At 50.1% G+C, this 14,635-nt stretch overlaps 2 protein-coding genes across 7 annotated transcripts in view; one reads left to right on the forward strand and one right to left on the reverse strand.

The window, feature by feature from the left end:
- SVOP (SV2 related protein) overlaps positions 1-5,965 on the forward strand; it is a 46,133-nt gene extending 40,168 nt beyond the window's left edge. For all 3 annotated transcript variants that reach the window (XM_075568787.1, XM_075568786.1, XM_075568785.1), the window contains 4 exons: positions 398-509; positions 1,134-1,215; positions 2,396-2,485; positions 4,750-5,965. In XM_075568787.1, coding sequence (XP_075424902.1) covers positions 398-509; positions 1,134-1,215; positions 2,396-2,485; positions 4,750-4,956 — 491 coding nt within the window. In that variant the 3' untranslated portion in view covers positions 4,957-5,965. The remainder of the gene's footprint in view (positions 1-397; positions 510-1,133; positions 1,216-2,395; positions 2,486-4,749) is intronic.
- Positions 5,966-7,403: 1,438 nt separating this feature from the next.
- DAO (D-amino acid oxidase) overlaps positions 7,404-14,635 on the reverse strand; it is a 44,167-nt gene continuing 36,935 nt past the window's right edge. For all 4 annotated transcript variants that reach the window (XM_075568799.1, XM_075568800.1, XM_075568798.1 and 1 more), the window contains exons 6-11: positions 14,148-14,202; positions 13,918-14,022; positions 12,816-12,898; positions 11,704-11,821; positions 10,518-10,616; positions 7,404-7,810 (exon numbers count right to left, since the gene is read on the reverse strand). In XM_075568799.1, coding sequence (XP_075424914.1) covers positions 7,679-7,810; positions 10,518-10,616; positions 11,704-11,821; positions 12,816-12,898; positions 13,918-14,022; positions 14,148-14,202 — 592 coding nt within the window. In that variant the 3' untranslated portion in view covers positions 7,404-7,678. The remainder of the gene's footprint in view (positions 7,811-10,517; positions 10,617-11,703; positions 11,822-12,815; positions 12,899-13,917; positions 14,023-14,147; positions 14,203-14,635) is intronic.

Raw genomic sequence — 14,635 nt, forward strand, 5'->3', positions numbered from 1 at the left:
CTTAATGTTATTTAAATCACAGCTAAATCTAGCGTTACTCCCATGCAGACTCAGAAATAAGACTTTCACAGGGTCGGGATGGGTGTAACGCCAGAGTTAAGTATGATTTAACTAACGTAGCGTTATTTCCCTCTCCTCCCTACGCTCCAGCAAAAGCCTTATTTCAGGGTCTGGATAGCAACAAATCGCCAAGACTTACATAACGGAAAAAGTATTTCTCATCTCTACTGAATCCTTCTAGGTTCAGAGTATCATCCCTTCCTATAACCTTGAATGAAACCCAACAGTGCTAAGCCTTATCCAACCCCATTCAGCTGAGTGGACCTTAGGACTTAACACTATTTAGCAAATCTGGCCCTTCGTGCTTTATCCACTCTCTCTCTCTACTTGACACCAGGTGTGTTGGTGACCTTATGGATCATTGACCGAGTAGGTCGGAAGAAGACCATGGCCATTTGCTTCTTTGTCTTCGCCATCTGTGCCCTACTTCTGTTTCTATGTGTTGGGAGGTACGTATGGACAGGATCCGCTTCCAGACCTGGTTCCTCATATAGTGAAGGAAGCAATGGGAAGTAATTACAGAAGGTGCAGCATACTAACGCCTTGTGTCTCCACTAAATCAGACAAAATGCACGGATTCCCCACCTGTCGCCTCAGCTTAGATCTATGTAGTTGGTGTATATAATAAGATGCTATATTGTGTATGTATGCCATGTGATTTCAAAGTCATATTTGTAACCCCTTTGCGTTGCAGACCCCTCTGGTGGCGACGAGATAGATTAAGGGCCAATGTGAGATGTGTCATAGATGTTGCACACCAGATAAACCCAAGAAGGATTATTGTCCAGTGGACGCCCCATAACTCTGCAAGATCCATTACATCCCTTTGGCATAGTTGTTGCCCATGAATAGTATTAGAGCTAGAACTCCGACTCCCAGCATTCCATGCTACCAAGCAAGATTCATCACTGTCCCACACACTCCCTATGAACTGAGATATATATATATATACATACATACATACATATATATATATATATATATATATATATATATAAAGCTCCAGTCTTGCGTTATAGCTGATCCCTCCAGCAACAAAGGCAAGTGACATCTCTTTTCTGTGCCCCCCCTAGGAATGTCCTCACCATCTTAATTTTCATTGCAAGAGCCTTCATATCGGGAGGATTTCAGGCAGCTTACGTTTATACCCCAGAGGTAAGAGCAGCAGAACCTACCAGTATGTCAGATTTGTTCTATTAGCAAGAAGCCCAATACCGACGCCGACAGTTTAAATCTCGTAGGTCCCGCTGGCCAATAGGAAGCCACGCTGGAGGGATGACATTGTGGCTTCGTATTGGACAGCCGTTGAAATGTCCGAGGGGTTCCCAGAGCAGCGCGGGGGCAGAAAGCTCATACAGTACAGCAGGCATGTGAATGGAGAATCCTTCAACTTGGTTGATGTTAATGAGTCTGAATATACATTTCTAAAGCTGGCTTCTTATACCAGTTTTCTTATAACCAGCTATATACGTGGCAGTTAGTGAGAAAAAGTACTATCAGCCAAATTATATATAACAATTAATATTAATAGACGGCAAGAAAACTAGTTATCTTCTAGATATTCATAGTAGAACAATGTTTCCCTATATTTTCATCTCCCAGACATCCTTGTGAGATGCCTATTCATACTATTAATCTCTGTTCTGACAAACCTCCCTTGTTCCAGACTGTTCTCCAAGCTATAGCACTAATGGTGTTCCTAATCTCTAAGGACGATCTTTATTATCCTACAATTATTGCTACGTTCTAAAGATGCTCCTGTCAGGCTGATTTCATGGTCTTAACTCCTCTGATATTCCGAACTCATGAGCTCTGGGATACAATTTACTCAACACTCAGAAACCCTAATTGTGATTACCCAAGTTGTATACGACATAGACAAAATGGATTCTTGAATTACGTGACACATTTCTACAAATACGTGTCTTAGCTGATTTACAGCTCTTATTAATTTTTTTCTTAGTTTTACTAAAAAAAAAACGCATTACTTAATTATTTTTTTAAAAATTAAATTTAAAACAACAATCTTGCCAAGCGGTTTCTTTTTTTAATGATTAAATTAGCTCCAGCAGACCCCCTGGTTCCCGAGATACCAGTTTACTTGTTGGTGTTTTTCTCCCCTTCCTGTGAAATAAAAATGGCTGCCAAATCTCGTAAAGGTCTGTCGGCCAATAGGAAGCCACATTGGAGGGATGACTTTGTGGCTTCGTATTGGACAGCCGTTGAAATGTCCGAGGGGTTCCCAGAGAGGCGCGGTTTGGTTCAGGAGAAACGTGTTCAAATTCGGTTTTAAAAAAAATCCATAGAAATAACGAATGTTACTTTACTCTTCCAGGTTTATCCGACAGCGACACGGGCCTTGGGTCTGGGAACATGCAGTGGAATGGCTCGCGTGGGGGCATTAATTACGCCTTTCATTGCGCAGGTAATACATATTTTAACGATAGACCTGATACAATACAGAAGAATCTTCTTGTTTATAAATTGGCGTATTAGCCAGATTTAATCCCCCTACAAAAAAATACATTTTGACCACTATTTCCTGTGCAAAATGAATATGTTTCTGTTTTTTCCGGATCCCTTCATTCTAGTTTGCACGTGTCGTTCTTCTCGTTTATCTATTTGGACAACCATGGCAGCATACAGCAATTAGTTCATACAAAACAACCATAAGGGGAAAAAAAATAAGAATTTGTCTGTGAATAGTATACGGAGGACATTAATCCCAAAAAGGTCACGATTGTAAAAACCCTAAAAATGCGTTTACTACGAAAAACATTACAAGTTTAAACATTATTTGAAAGTACTTATACCACAGTACAGTATATACAAACAAACCATGCCCCTGTTATGAGTTCATATGGGTCTTATAAGAGTCTGACCCTTTAGCCTGTTCTGATACTTTTTCAGTTTCTAAGCCATTTTTTATTTTTTTTTAAACTATAGATTTTCTTTTACAGAACTGGAACCATGGCTGGGGTGTTCTCTGGGGGCTGGGGTGTTCTCTGGGGGCTGGGGTGTTCTCTGGGTCTGGGGTGTTCTCTGGGGGCTGGGGTGTTCTCTGGGGCGTGGGGTGTTCTCTGGGGGGTGGGGTGTTCTCTGGGGGGTGGGGTGTTCTCTGGGGGGTGGGGTGTTCTCTGGGGGGTGGGGTATTCTCTGGGGGGGGGTGTTCTCTGGGGCTGGGGTGTTCTCTGGGAATGGGGTGTTCTCTGGGGGGTGGGGTGTTCTCTCTGGGGGGTGGGGTGTTCTCTGGGGGGTGGGGTATTCTCTGGAGGTGGGGTGTTCTCTGGAGGTGGGGTGTTCTCTGGAGGTGGGGTGTTCTCTCTGGGGGGTGGGGTGTTCTCTCTGGGGGGTGGGGTGTTCTCTCTGGGGGGTGGGGTGTTCTCTCTGGGGGCTGGGGTGTTCTCTCTGGGGGCTGGGGTGTTCTCTCTGGGGGCTGGGGTGTTCTCTCTGGGGGTGGGGTGTTCTCTCTGGGGGTGGGGTGTTCTCTCTGGGGGTGGGGTGTTCTCTCTGGGGGTGGGGTGTTCTCTCTGGGGGTGGGGTGTTCTTTGGGGGGGTGGGGTGTTCTCTGGGGGGGTGGGGTGTTCTCTGGGGGGTGGGGTGTTCTCTCTGGGGGTGGGGTGTTCTCTGGAGGTGGGGTGTTCTCTCTGGGGGTGGGGTTTTCCCTCTGGGGGGTGGGGTGTTCTCTGGAGGTGGGGTGTTCTCTCTGGGGCTGGGGTGTTCTCTGGGGGGCTGGGGTGTTCTCTGGGGGGGTGGGGTGTTCTCTGGGGGGTGGGGTGTTCTCTCTGGGGGGTGGGGTGTTCTCTCTGGGGGTGGGGTGTTCTCTCTGTGGGTGGGGTGTTCACTCTGTGGGTGGGGTGTTCTCTCTGGGAGTGGGGTGTTCTCTCTGGGAATGGGGTGTTCTCTCTGGGGGTGGGGTGTTCTCTCTGGGGGTGGGGTGTTCTCTGGAGGTGGGGTGTTCTCTCTGGGGGCTGGGGTGTTCTCTCTGGGGGCTGGGGTGTTCTCTCTGGGGGTGGGGTGTTCTCTCTGGGGGTGGGGTGTTCTCTCTGGGGGGTGGGGTGTTCTCTCTGGGGGGTGGGGTGTTCTCTCTGGGGGTGGGGTGTTCTCTCTGGGGGTGGGGTGTTCACTCTGGGGGTGGGGTGTTCTCTCTGTGGGTGGGGTGTTCTCTCTGGGAGTGGGGTGTTCTCTCTGGGAATGGGGTGTTCTCTCTGGGGGTGGGGTGTTCTGGGGGGTGGGGTGTTCTGGGGGTGGGGTGTTCTCTGGGGCTGGGGTGTTCTCTGGGGCTGGGATGTTCTCTGGGGCAGAACTGTGCACTGGGAACCACTTTGCTCCTGAGATACTTGCTAATTTAGTTGCCGCTGTGTTCCACCCTTTTAGGGAAATCAAAATGGCCACCAATATCACCAGTGCCGTGGGCCAATAGGAAGCCACGTCATGGGGGGTAGGGGGGGGGGTGAAGGCATGACACTGCAGCTTCCTATTGGATGGCCGTTTAAATGTTTGAGGTAACACTGGTAACTAAATCGGCAAGTATCTCTGGAACCGCGGGGTCCCCGGGGGGTAAATGTAGCGGAGTTCAGCTCTGGTGGTCCGCCCTGATCCGGACTCTGTAAAAAATAAACCCCAATAGCTGGGGGGTTACCGCTTTAACATAACGGTTCAGCGTGCGCCTGCATTCTGCCTTTGTAGGTGATGCTGGAGTCCTCCGTTTACCTCACGGTCCTGGTGTACAGCGGCTGCTGCATTTTGGCCGCCGTGGCGTCGTGCTTTCTTCCCATCGAGACCAAAGGCCGGGGCCTGCAGGAGTCCAGCCACCGGGAATGGGGCCAGGAGATGGTGGGCCGAGGAAATCCCAACGCAGGAGTCACCCCGTCAAACTCGGGCTCCCAGGAGTGACCCGTCTACGTCCCCTGCACGCACGCACGCACACACACACACGCACGCGCGTTTTGCCTTCCAGTCTCACATCTACCATTACATGGGTGAGTCACAAGGCCAAAGCGAGGCTAAAGGAAAAAGCAGCGGTACTGAGGTTGGGTGCAGGAGAGCTAAATCCTTCTAAGCAACGGGGCAAATGTGTACAAGTAATTTTAGCCCCTTCCGTGCATTACTGGACCCCCCCCCCATCCCTGCAAGAGATAAGAGATTAGCGCTGCACTTATGCTAACACAGAGGTACCCTTGGTAGAATAGAGTGGATGTTTAGGTTGGTAAATAAAAAGCAGTGATACCGAGCACCATTGGGAGGGGTGTAATGAAGTGCATTTGAACCCTCACACTGACTCTGAGGGAGCCCCATTGGATGCATTGTGTTTAAAGGTCCTTTGCATGTTTTTTTGTTAACTCCTTTCCCATTTGATGTCATTGAGAAATTCCGGAGCCGGTGTTTGTAGAAGGAGTTCCAGGAGGGGGAATCTGATGCAGCAACATAACTGGGTGTATCAAATTCTGGGCCTCCCCTTATGTCCCATGACGAAGCCACCGCATGGCGAGGTCAGGCGCTCCACGGGCGTCCGTGATGTCGCAAGCTACGTCACGGGCTCTCTGCTCACTGTCTGGGGGACATGGCGTGCTGCCGCCCTGCGGAGCGCTGGACGCGAGCTGGCCGGCCGAGGTACAGCAGAGGAGGCTCCGCTCCTGTCACGTTGCCGTCTTCGTGATCGCGATGCCGGAGGGGCGTTGGAACTCTGGCGCTGCGGTCCCTCTGCATTTGAAGGGTTAATTTGCATCAACGTTTATGAAAACGGGGCCCCAAAACGTTAAGACATAAAGCTAAAGGAATTAAAGAGACGCTTAGTTTCAAGTGAACGACCTTAGATTTTGCTATAAGACTATAGGGCACGAGTGGCCAACTCCAGTACTCAAGGGCTGCCGACAGGTTAAGTTTTAAGGATATCCCTGCTTCAGCATAGGTGGTTCAATCAGTGGCTCAGTCATTGACTGAGCCACCTGTGCTGAAGCACGGATGTCCTTAAAACCTGACCTGTTGGTGGCCCTTGAGGACCAGAGTTGGGTGCCCCTGATATAGGGTATTTGGGGTTTCTTACTGATCTCTCAGTTTGAGCCCAACTCAAAAAAAGTTCCTCACTGCTTGATTATGAAATATAAATGATATATTTTCTATGGAGAGATTAACAAAGATAATTACAAAAAGGGTTTACTTACTAAAGTCTCCAGAGTGCAAAACTGGGGGCAAAATACACAGTGCAAAAAACTAGAGCCAGTCAATAACCCCCATATGTTTGATATGTGTGTCTGGCTTTGCACAAAATATGTTGAGTTCGATATTTCACCAAAATCCCCCCCCCCCCTAATGTTCAGTGCCTAATCGCCAACTCTATGTGAATTTCACGGCTCCGCAGCGCATTGCGGGCTGGTGACAATGGGGTTAATTGTACACTGGCTGCCAGTGGGGTGGCAGAAGTGACAGGTTTACGTTATGGGGTATCTCTGTTATCATCGATTCTAAGTCTCGCTCAGCCTTGTGATGAAGATCCAGCCCTGGCATTGTAGACACCATTGGCTGGTCTCCTCTCTTTGGGATGATAGCGTCAGCGTGGGGAGAAAGGCCGGCCTGGATCAGTATTGTAGACTGGGAGTTAGGTGGAAGGTCTGCGCCATGCGACAGGATGCGGGGGACAGGCCACCTTGGACTCGGACAGTATGAGTTATGTAGCTAAGCAGACAGAAAAGTGAATGTCCTTGTGTTTGAATGTACAGACGTTGGGCTGAATGGATCTTGATGTTTGAACGTCCGTGTGCGAGAAGCTTGTTGTACGATAATCCCTTCTGTCCACAATGCCTTGTTGACTTGGATTTTACGGTATGTTGAATATTTTATGTTGAATAAAGTTTTTACATTAAACAGACGGTTTCTGGTATTGCTTTCTTGACCTATCAAAATACAGTACTGGTTTAGGGTGGTCTCCAAAGCTAGAATTAGCTTCTCTCATCAGACATCAGACCAGCTTAAGTTCTTTCAAATCTAAGGCTGTCTCACACTTTAACCTGGTCTGTAACTGTTTCATACGCTCATAATATATATTTTCTTTAACTGTGCATGCAATGTCTATATAATGTATACCTTGTTCATTTATGTAACTGTACTTGTAACCATGTATTATTTGTTTTACTCTGTGCCCAGGACATACTTGAAAAAGAGAGGTAACTCTCAATGTATTACTTCCTGGTAAAATATTTTATAAATAAATAAATAATCTTTACTCAAATTGATTGGACAATTGGTAGAGCACCGGTAATCTGTTTGTTAGATGGAGAATAAGTAAGACTTCTTCACTAGCAACAAGACCATTGCCAGTAAAATAAAATAACCCACAACATGCCTTTGTACTTCAAATAATGCAACTTCTTGCACTTTATTCCTTCATAATATAAGACAATCTCAGGAAGGTTAATTGTACCATTTACACGACTATGCATTAGTGGGAGGCACACCCCTCTCCCAAAATATTGTAGGTGAACACTGCTGATCTTCTCCAAACGACTTACAAATTTAGACCGCTCTGGCAGAGAAGGAGTTACACGTTTCCACAAAAAGGTAAGACGTTTGCAAGATCACTCGTGGATCCAGCAGAGAAAGGGTTCATGTTGGTCCAGGATCACAGGGACGACCGAGGGATCCTTCTCAGCTTCTTTTCCTCCACGATTTGCCCAAATATCTTTGCCGCCTCCATCGCACACCCCCAGTGGATGGTTAGGCCGAACCCGCCATGTCCGTAGTTGTGAATGAGCTGCAGAGGAGAGAGAGTGTGTCCATTAATGGGGCAGTTCCTTCCCCAAGGTGACCTGTTCTAACTCCTGCACACTGTGGCTAGTGAGTAGAGGCAGACATCTGAACTCAATCCCCATTCTATACAAAAGGGAGGCTTCTAGTCTCTGAAATGTTTTATTGAGGGGAACAAAACTGAAATAAAAGGGGAAAAAGTACTGGGGAAATACTATTCATGGGGATGGGAACATGAAATAGAGATAGGTAAATAGCAAAGCTTCTCACAGGGCAGCAGTGGGAGAACTGTGCAGTAGTGAAGCAAGCTCTGAAAAGACAGGACATGACCCAGACAGAGAGGAAATAGGGGGTAGGACTGAACCAAGTGACAAGGGAAGGAGTAGCGGCCCAAGTCGGAGAGGAAAAAAAGGGGGAGTTGCCGGGGCAACGGGTGAAACCAGGAAGTGCTGGAACAGGAGACAGAACATGACCTATTTTGAAAGTGAGCTCCATGCGATGTCCTGTAAAGCAGATGGCCCCGGGTCAGACCCTGACGAAGGCCGACATGGTGTCGGACGGATGGGCCGATGTAGCTAAATAAACAGCAAGTATTAATTTTCAAACTATTCTTTGGAGTGCCTGGATATATTTTTTCTGTATTGTTATTGCATGTTCGTTCCGGAAACACCCGGTAACCTCGCTACCAAGTATCACCAAGAACAAAGAGTGTGCAACCTACTGTACCAACTCCTCGTCTCAGTAAAAGCAGATGAACCAACGTCATTTCATTTTTTTTTCCTTAGCCGTTTTTTATTTTATTTTAATTTGTATTTAGAACCGGCCTAAAGCCTGCAGTATAGTGCCCACAAGGCCACTCCTGTTTATTCTCACTTTCTCCACTCGGCAGCACAGAGCTGTTTCCCATGCAGACTACAAAGGGAATTATTAGAAGAAAAAAAAGGTTAGCTTAATCTTCTCAGATAAGTAGTGGCATAACTATTGTGCTGCTAAACTCCCCAATGCGGGGGGCCCCGAGAGTGCAGGGGATCCTGCCGGCGCTGTTCCTGCTCTCTGCTTTATGTGAGGGCGGGGCCTTCATGGATCCCCGCCTCCCGCATGGCTCAGCAGTCAGCAGCTCCCACTCAGGGAGGGTCAGTGCAGCCCTATTCCTCCTCACAGGTAAGAAAGTGTGCGCATGGGGGGGGGGAGGGGGAATTATGTGTGTGTGTGGGGGGGAGAAATTGTGTGTGTGGGGGGGAAATTATGTGTGTGGGGGGGTGGAAGTGTGTGTGTGTGTGTGTGGTGGGGGGAATTGTGTGTGTGTGTATGTGTGAGAGGGAGCTGAGTTGTGTGAGGGAGAGAGGGCGAGGAGAGAGGGAGAGTAAGAAAGTGAGTGAGACATGGGGGGAGAGCGGGGGACAGTAAGGCCTCGGTCCCGCTGCGCTCGTTGGCGCGGGCGGCGGGTCGCGAGTTCCCCACCAGCAGGGGAATCCTCGCGAGCCGGTCCCGGTCCCCACTGGCTGCACAGAGCACTACACGCTGTAGCGCGTCAGCCACTGGAGACACCAGAGAATGGTGTTTCCTAGCGTTGACGCGTGACGTGTGTGGCTGTGAGCCAATGGGGAGGGGAGGCTTCGGGAGGAGGAGAGGCTTCGGGGAGCGGGGAGGAGTGTGGAGTGAAAGCAGGTGAGTGCCTGTCTCTGTGTGTGTGTCTGAGTGCGTGCCTGTCTGTGTGTGTATGTGTCTGAGTGCGTGAGTGCCTGTCTGTGTGTGTGTGTGCCCGAGTGCCTGCCTCTGTCTGTGTGTGTGTGTGCCCGAGTGCCTGCCTCTGTCTGTGTGTGTGTGTGTGCCCGAGTGCCTGCCTCTGTCTGTGTGTGTGTGTGCCCGAGTGCCTGCCTCTGTCTGTGTGTGTGTGTGTGTATGAGTGCGTGAGTGCCTGCCTGTGTGTGTGTGTGCACGTGTATGAATGAGTGCCTGCGTGTGTGTGTTTAAACTTACCTTCCAGCCCGAGTCCGTGGAGGGAGGGGGGGGAGAGTAGCGGGTCCCTCCGCTCAAGCCACGCCCCCCCTCCCTGTCAAACCGCCCACCTCCCGATCAAACCTCCCACCTCCCGCCCACCTCCCGATCAAACCGCCCACCTCCCGCCCACCTCCCGATCAAACCTCCCACCTCCCGCCCACCTCCCGATCAAACCTCCCACCTCCCGCCCACCTCCCGATCAAACCTCCCACCTCCCGCCCACCTCCCGCTACGGCTCCCGCTCCCTACAGACCGCAGATCGCGGTCTGTGTATCTCAGCGCACCGCCTGTCAGCAGCGCAGGTGCGCTGACTCTGGGAGCGGGGCCTTAGCCTAAGGGTGGGGAGGAGTGTGAGGGGGGGGTCACAAGGGGACCTCAGTGGAAACAAATGTATTTAATGTTTTTTGTTTAGGGGGCCCTATCCACATTTTTTCAGCCCCCCCCCCCCCCCCCAAAAAAAAAACATGTTTACGTCTCCTAGTGTCACTAAGCAGCCGTAGGAATTAGGTTTCGGGCTCATTTTTAAGAGTAAAATACACATCAAAAAAAAATCAAGTGAGCAGGCCAAAAAAACCAAGAGGTGGAAACAGAGACCCCAACTCAGCAGGATTGTGCAGGAATGTGTAAGAAGTACAGGTGAAACATGCAGGGGAACGTCGCCGCTACCGGAACTCGCTGCACTCGTGCCAGCGCCGTGCGTCCGATCTACGCACCTCGCTCTTCATATGTCCGGCTCCAAAAGGCTCCCTCTCCAGTCTCACTTTGCTGCGGACGGGCCTCAGGCCGGACCACTCGTGCACGATCTTGGCTTTCTGCACAATATATGGGGGGAGGCAGCGCTGTGAGTCTCAACTGCGTTAGTGTCACTTTCCCCCTCACCCTAACTTACTGTGTGTACCTGGCCTGTGGCCCCGTACCAACGGCGCCTTGCAAGGTCAGCAACCAACCTCGCACTGATGGGACCCAAAAAGGTCAAAAACAGCTGTCTGTGAGTAGGTTTACTGGCTCTGCACTTCTTTAACCCAGGCTGTGCAATGCGGCAGGCATACGCTTATAGGGCTCCGTGTTACAATGGATAATAAGCCAAAGGTGACACTGAGTGATCAGTTGCATGTCGTTACCCAGATTCCCCGGCTGCAGTGGAAGCATTGTATGCCGAGAGACTATGGACAAAGGCAGGGTTGTGGACCTGTCCGACGCGTGTGAACGTGCGAATATGCGGTGTTTTTATTTGCCGTGTCTGTGTGTGTAACAGTGTCTGGGATATTGGGCACTACGGTTAAAAAGCAGAAGGTGCTCGGCTGCCATTAGCGGGAAGAGCAACTATAAATGGCAGCATCGCAGCAGACACTGTTCCCGGCACCGCGACGGCATGCGCGCGCCGCACTCAAGGCACAGCCCTCGATGAGGCCCCAGTTGGCGGGTGTGCGTGCACAAGGCGCAAAGCGCGACCACCTTGGCCAAAAGACAAGATTTTGGGCGCGGCGGCCGAACATGGGCCACGTCACGGAGGGCCGTTCAGCCAATGAGGGCGAACCAGCCGCGTGACGTCATGGCCACGCCCCCGCCACGAGTTGCCTGGAGTCCACCAGGTCGCGCTGGGGCAGGTAATGAGCGCCACCAGGCACCCTGCGCTCTAGCAAGGTTCATTTGGCCCCTAGAGTAAATATTTGCCTTTTTTAACAAAAAAAAAACGAATGACAGGTTCCACATTTTTTAGTCCCAAAAACCATCATATTTATGGGTGTCATCACGGTTGAGCTTTGTGGGGCCCCCTGAACCTCCTTCACTCCCCACTGGTTTTATCAAGGCCACAAATGAAGATGGGGGGGTGGGGGGGGTTATTGCTGCTTTAACTGCAGGATACAGCCCTTGACCTCAGGCACAGGGACCTCTGACCTTGAGACCGGGGATCAGTTTGCAGCAGTTTTCCCAGATCCAGTGGTGATCCTTGGAGTTGTCGGCCTCACTCCAGTTCCCCAGCTGATAAATTCCTCCCAGGGTGACGAGCTGGCTCCTGCAGACGGGAGAGAGGCTCGTGTTCGCTATACTGAGAAGGACTCGCCCATACCCACAGCGCCCAAATTAGCGTCCTGTTAATAACATTGTATCTTTCGAGGAGAACAACATCACGTTAAGTCGTGGTTTCTCCCGTAGAGAGTATAGCGTTAATTATGACGTTACGTTGGTGATAATATGTAAATTATATGCAAATGAGGCGTTATCGTAACATTTCCTGTCACACTAAAGCACATTAAGGGTAACGCGGGGTCGTAACGTTACGTACGTCAGACCTAAACGTGGCGTTGCTCACATCCAGACCCCGATATAGGGCTTTTACAGTTAGGGATCATTTAACTAACATAGCGTTATTTCCCTCTCCCCACCTCCTATCTCAGGGTCTGGACGGGAGTAACACTAAGACACACTTACCGTCACGTTATAGGAAGATAACACCACATTGTGCTGCAGTGACGTGACACTAACCCTATGCTAATGTGATGTAGCACGGACGCGGTTTGTGCATATAATTAGCTCTGTGGATCCGCGTTCACCTCGGGGAACAGAACGTCCAGTCCTTTATATAACGTCCCGTTATGCGCCCGATTTACCGGAGAGGTGTGGATCTGGGCCGCCGTATAAGAATTATGACAAAAAAAAAAGCGCTAACTAACACTAAGAGAATGGTAAACTATGCAAGGACTCCGCTATTAAACGCTGCTCCGAAGGACGGTCTCCAGAACCGTAACGGCAAAATGTAAAATAAAAAACAATCTGTATACTAAACCTGCATTATATAGGAGAATTACCGTACACATTGATCTATGTCCCTTTTTGTATAAGGCATCTGTTTTGTAATCACTGCATTATGACAATTTGACAATAGCACCAAAATAATCAAATATTCACTTGTCCCCACCCCCTCCCCTCTCCCCATTTGTTTCCAGTTTTACCACCACATTTTGCACCCACGAGACCAAGATAAATTCCCTATAGACTGCGCATCTTACCCGGGTATAATGTATGGGGTGGTATAAATTCCTGTTTTAAGGTCGTGCGTTACAACAAAGTGTTTCATCCAAGGAGCAGATACCTAAAAAGACATTACAAACAATGCTGCAATAACCTGAAAATATACCGGGACATTCAACGAGGAAAGTCCCATCTCCGTGTATGTCACATGCAGTGGTGGAGACAGACGTGGAGGACCATGCTAGGCCCACTCTGTGTCACATGCAGTGGTGGAGACAGGCGTGGAGGACCATGCTAGGCCCCCTCTGTGTCACATGCAGTGGTGGAGACAGACGTAGAGGACCATGCTAGGCCCCCTCTGTGTCACACTGCAGTGGTGGAGACAGGCGTGGAGGACCATGCCTAGGCCCCCTCTGTGTCACATGCAGTGGTGGAGACAGATGTGGAGGACCATACCTAGGCCCACTCTGTGTCACATGCAGTGGTGGAGACAGACGTGGAGGACCATGCCTAGGCCCCCTCTGTGTCACATGCAGTGGTGGAGACAGATGTGGAGGACCATGCCTAGGCCCACTCTGTGTCACATGCAGTGGTGGAGACAGACGTGGAGGACCATGCCTAGGCCCACTCTGTGTCACATGCAGTGGTGGACAGACGTGGAGGACCATGCCTAGGTCCACTCTGTGTCACATGCAGTGGTGGAGACAGGCGTGGAGGACCATGCCTAGGCCCCCTCTGTGTCACACTGCAGTGGTGGAGACAGACATGGAGGACCATGCCTAGGCCCCCTCTGTGTCACATGCAGTGGTGGAGACAGGCGTGGAGGACCATGCCTAGGCCCCCTCTGTGTCACATGCAGTGGTGGAGACAGACGTGGAGGACCATGCCTAGGCCCACTCTGTGTCACATGCAGTGGTGGAGACAGGCGTGGAGGACCATGCTAGGCCCCCTCTGTGTCACATGCAGTGGTGGAGACAGGCGTGAAGGACCATGCCTAGGCCCCCTCGGTGTCACATGCAGTGGTGGAGACAGAAGTGAAGGACCATGCCTTGGTTGACCTCAGGTCCATCGGTGTCACACACTTGCAGTGGGCGGAGGAGTGACAGGGCATGTCTACAGTATGTCCCATTGGTTGGTCACCTTCAGGATCTGTCCCCGGCCTGGTTTTAATTCGGAATCGGCCTGCAGGTCCCCAGAACGCATTCCCGTGCAGTTAATAATAACGTCCGCTCCTTGTGCGGCCAACTGTGGAATTGGATAGAAATGAGTTATTAGGGTATCCTCCTGCCTTGGATCTTGAAAGCCACTTGTGTGTTGCTGTGTGTTCTTATCACAACCACAGGAGCTGCGGTGACGTGTGACAAACTTACTTCTTCAAAGCATTCGATCCTCTTGTGGACAAACTCGACTCCTCGCTCAACCAACCTGTGCAGAATAAATTAGGGTGGCTGCAATATACACCATTTACTAGAATTACGTCTTTAAAGCTGCAATCCCATCTAGTCGGACAGTTGAATTTCTTATGGGCCTCTGAATTGGGAAGAGTTTGTCAGTCAGGTGTTTTACTTCCCCTTACACCCCCTCTGTCCTTATCAGAGAGCCAGTAAAGATAAGGGGAGGTGGGAGGGGTGAGTCTGGCTGTACAAGCTCTTGCTGATCACACAGGGACATCTCACACAAGGGAGCAGCCAGAGGCTATCACCCCCTCCCAGGTCTCACTAACACACATTAAATATACGCATAGGTGTCAGGTTTGGGTAAAACAGGTGTCAATCCCCCAGATGTGACCCCTTAATCATGTCACTGGAATTAGCTCACTTTGGTCCAGGGAGGGACTGCCCATTTCAAAGCATATTTG

The sequence above is a fragment of the Ascaphus truei genome, chromosome 13, assembly GCF_040206685.1.
Source record: "Ascaphus truei isolate aAscTru1 chromosome 13, aAscTru1.hap1, whole genome shotgun sequence".
In the NCBI taxonomy this organism is placed as follows: Eukaryota; Metazoa; Chordata; class Amphibia; order Anura; family Ascaphidae; genus Ascaphus; species Ascaphus truei.